Below are 1418 nucleotides of genomic sequence, written 5' to 3' on the forward strand. Positions count from 1 at the left end.
TGGACTGGTTTGCATCTGGTCTGCTGGCCTGAACATGCCTTGGAGCTGGGGGCGTGTCAGGAGAACGCTCTTCCAGCTCACTTGAGTCCCATAACAATCCCGTTTGCATGCTCCAAGAGCACTTGATAAAGTGAGACAGACAGGGACCCTCGTATGTGGGAACTGACAGGACACTGGTGGGAAAAGTGCTCTCCTGAACCGGTGCAAACAGCTGTCCCAGGGCTGGCTCCCTTGCACTTCTCAAACCACTTCTCACCGCAGTCTGTGTTTGCTGCTCACCAGACCATCTCAAGGGTGGTGGATGCTTTGTTACAGGATGTAACCAAGAGCCTTCAGGTTAGGCAAGAGACAAGAAGGGATTCATGTCTTCTCTGAACTTCACCACCGCCTCCCACCCCCCCACTTTCCTCCTGCTTGGCATCCCGGGCCTGGAGAAGGAGCAGTTCTGGATTGCCTTCCCCTTCTGCATCACGTACGCCTTAGGTGTGCTGGGGAACATCATCCTGCTCATCGTCATCAAGACAGAGCCAAGCCTGCATGAGCCCATGTACCTCTTTCTGGCCATGCTGGCCTGCACTGACCTGGTCCTCCCTACATCCATGCTACCCAAAATGCTCGCCATCTTCTGGCGGGGCTCCAAGGAGATTGGCTTTGTTGCCTGCCTTGTTCAGTTGTTTTTTGTCCACTGCTTCGCAATTCTGGAGTCAGGCGTGCTCATGGCCATGGCCTTGGATCGCTATTTTGCCATTTGCCATCCCCTGCGGCACTCCAGCATCCTCTCCACGCAGGTGGTGGCAGCTCTCGGGAGCCTGGTGCTGCTGCGTGGAGTCCTCATGGTGAGTCCCACATGCTTCCTGCTCCATAGGCAGGACTTCTGCCAGCATCATGTCATCTCCCATTCCTACTGTGAACACATGGCCGTGGTCAAGCTGGTATGCGAGGACACCAGAGTCAATGCTGCCTATGGCATCGCTGTGGCTTTTGCAGTGGCAGCTTTTGACCTTACTGTGATCACCGTGTCCTACACTATGATTGTGCGGGAGGTTCTGAAGCTGCCATCCTCAGACACACAGATCAAGGCCTTTAACACATGTGTATCCCACAGCTGTGTCATCCTTGTGTTTTACGTCCCTGCCCTATTCACATCTCTCACCCACCGCTTTGGACACAGCATCCCTCAGCACGTCCATATACTGGTGGGCAACCTCTACATGCTGGTGCCCCCCACATTAAACCCCATCATTTATGGGCTCAGAACCAAGCAACTCAGGGACAAGATTGTTCTTCTCATCCAGTGGAAGGGAACCTGACCTGTGTCTATGTGCCACAAATTGAACTCATGATTTATAGGGAACCCTGGTAAATTTGCTGAGCAAACACTCTGACCCTTTCTTTGGAGACATACCCTTCCTCAGTGC

General features: G+C 53.5%; 1 protein-coding gene across 1 annotated transcript; it reads left to right on the forward strand.

Moving 5' to 3' along the window:
* Nucleotides 1–336: 336 nt before the first annotated feature.
* Nucleotides 337–1359, forward strand: LOC110391874 (olfactory receptor 52R1-like). The gene has a single exon (XM_021383833.1). It carries the CDS (start codon nt 363–365, stop codon nt 1308–1310), a length of 948 nt encoding a protein of 315 aa, XP_021239508.1. The 5' UTR covers nt 337–362; the 3' UTR covers nt 1311–1359.
* Nucleotides 1360–1418: the final 59 nt, after the last annotated feature.

Source organism: Numida meleagris, unplaced genomic scaffold, assembly GCF_002078875.1.
Source record: "Numida meleagris isolate 19003 breed g44 Domestic line unplaced genomic scaffold, NumMel1.0 unplaced_Scaffold583, whole genome shotgun sequence".
Taxonomy (NCBI): Eukaryota; Metazoa; Chordata; class Aves; order Galliformes; family Numididae; genus Numida; species Numida meleagris.

Bases quoted from the DNA above. Each gene is read 5' to 3' on its own strand.
- LOC110391874 (XM_021383833.1), top strand. From the start codon at position 363: ATGTCTTCTCTGAACTTCACCACCGCCTCCCACCCCCCCACTTTCCTC.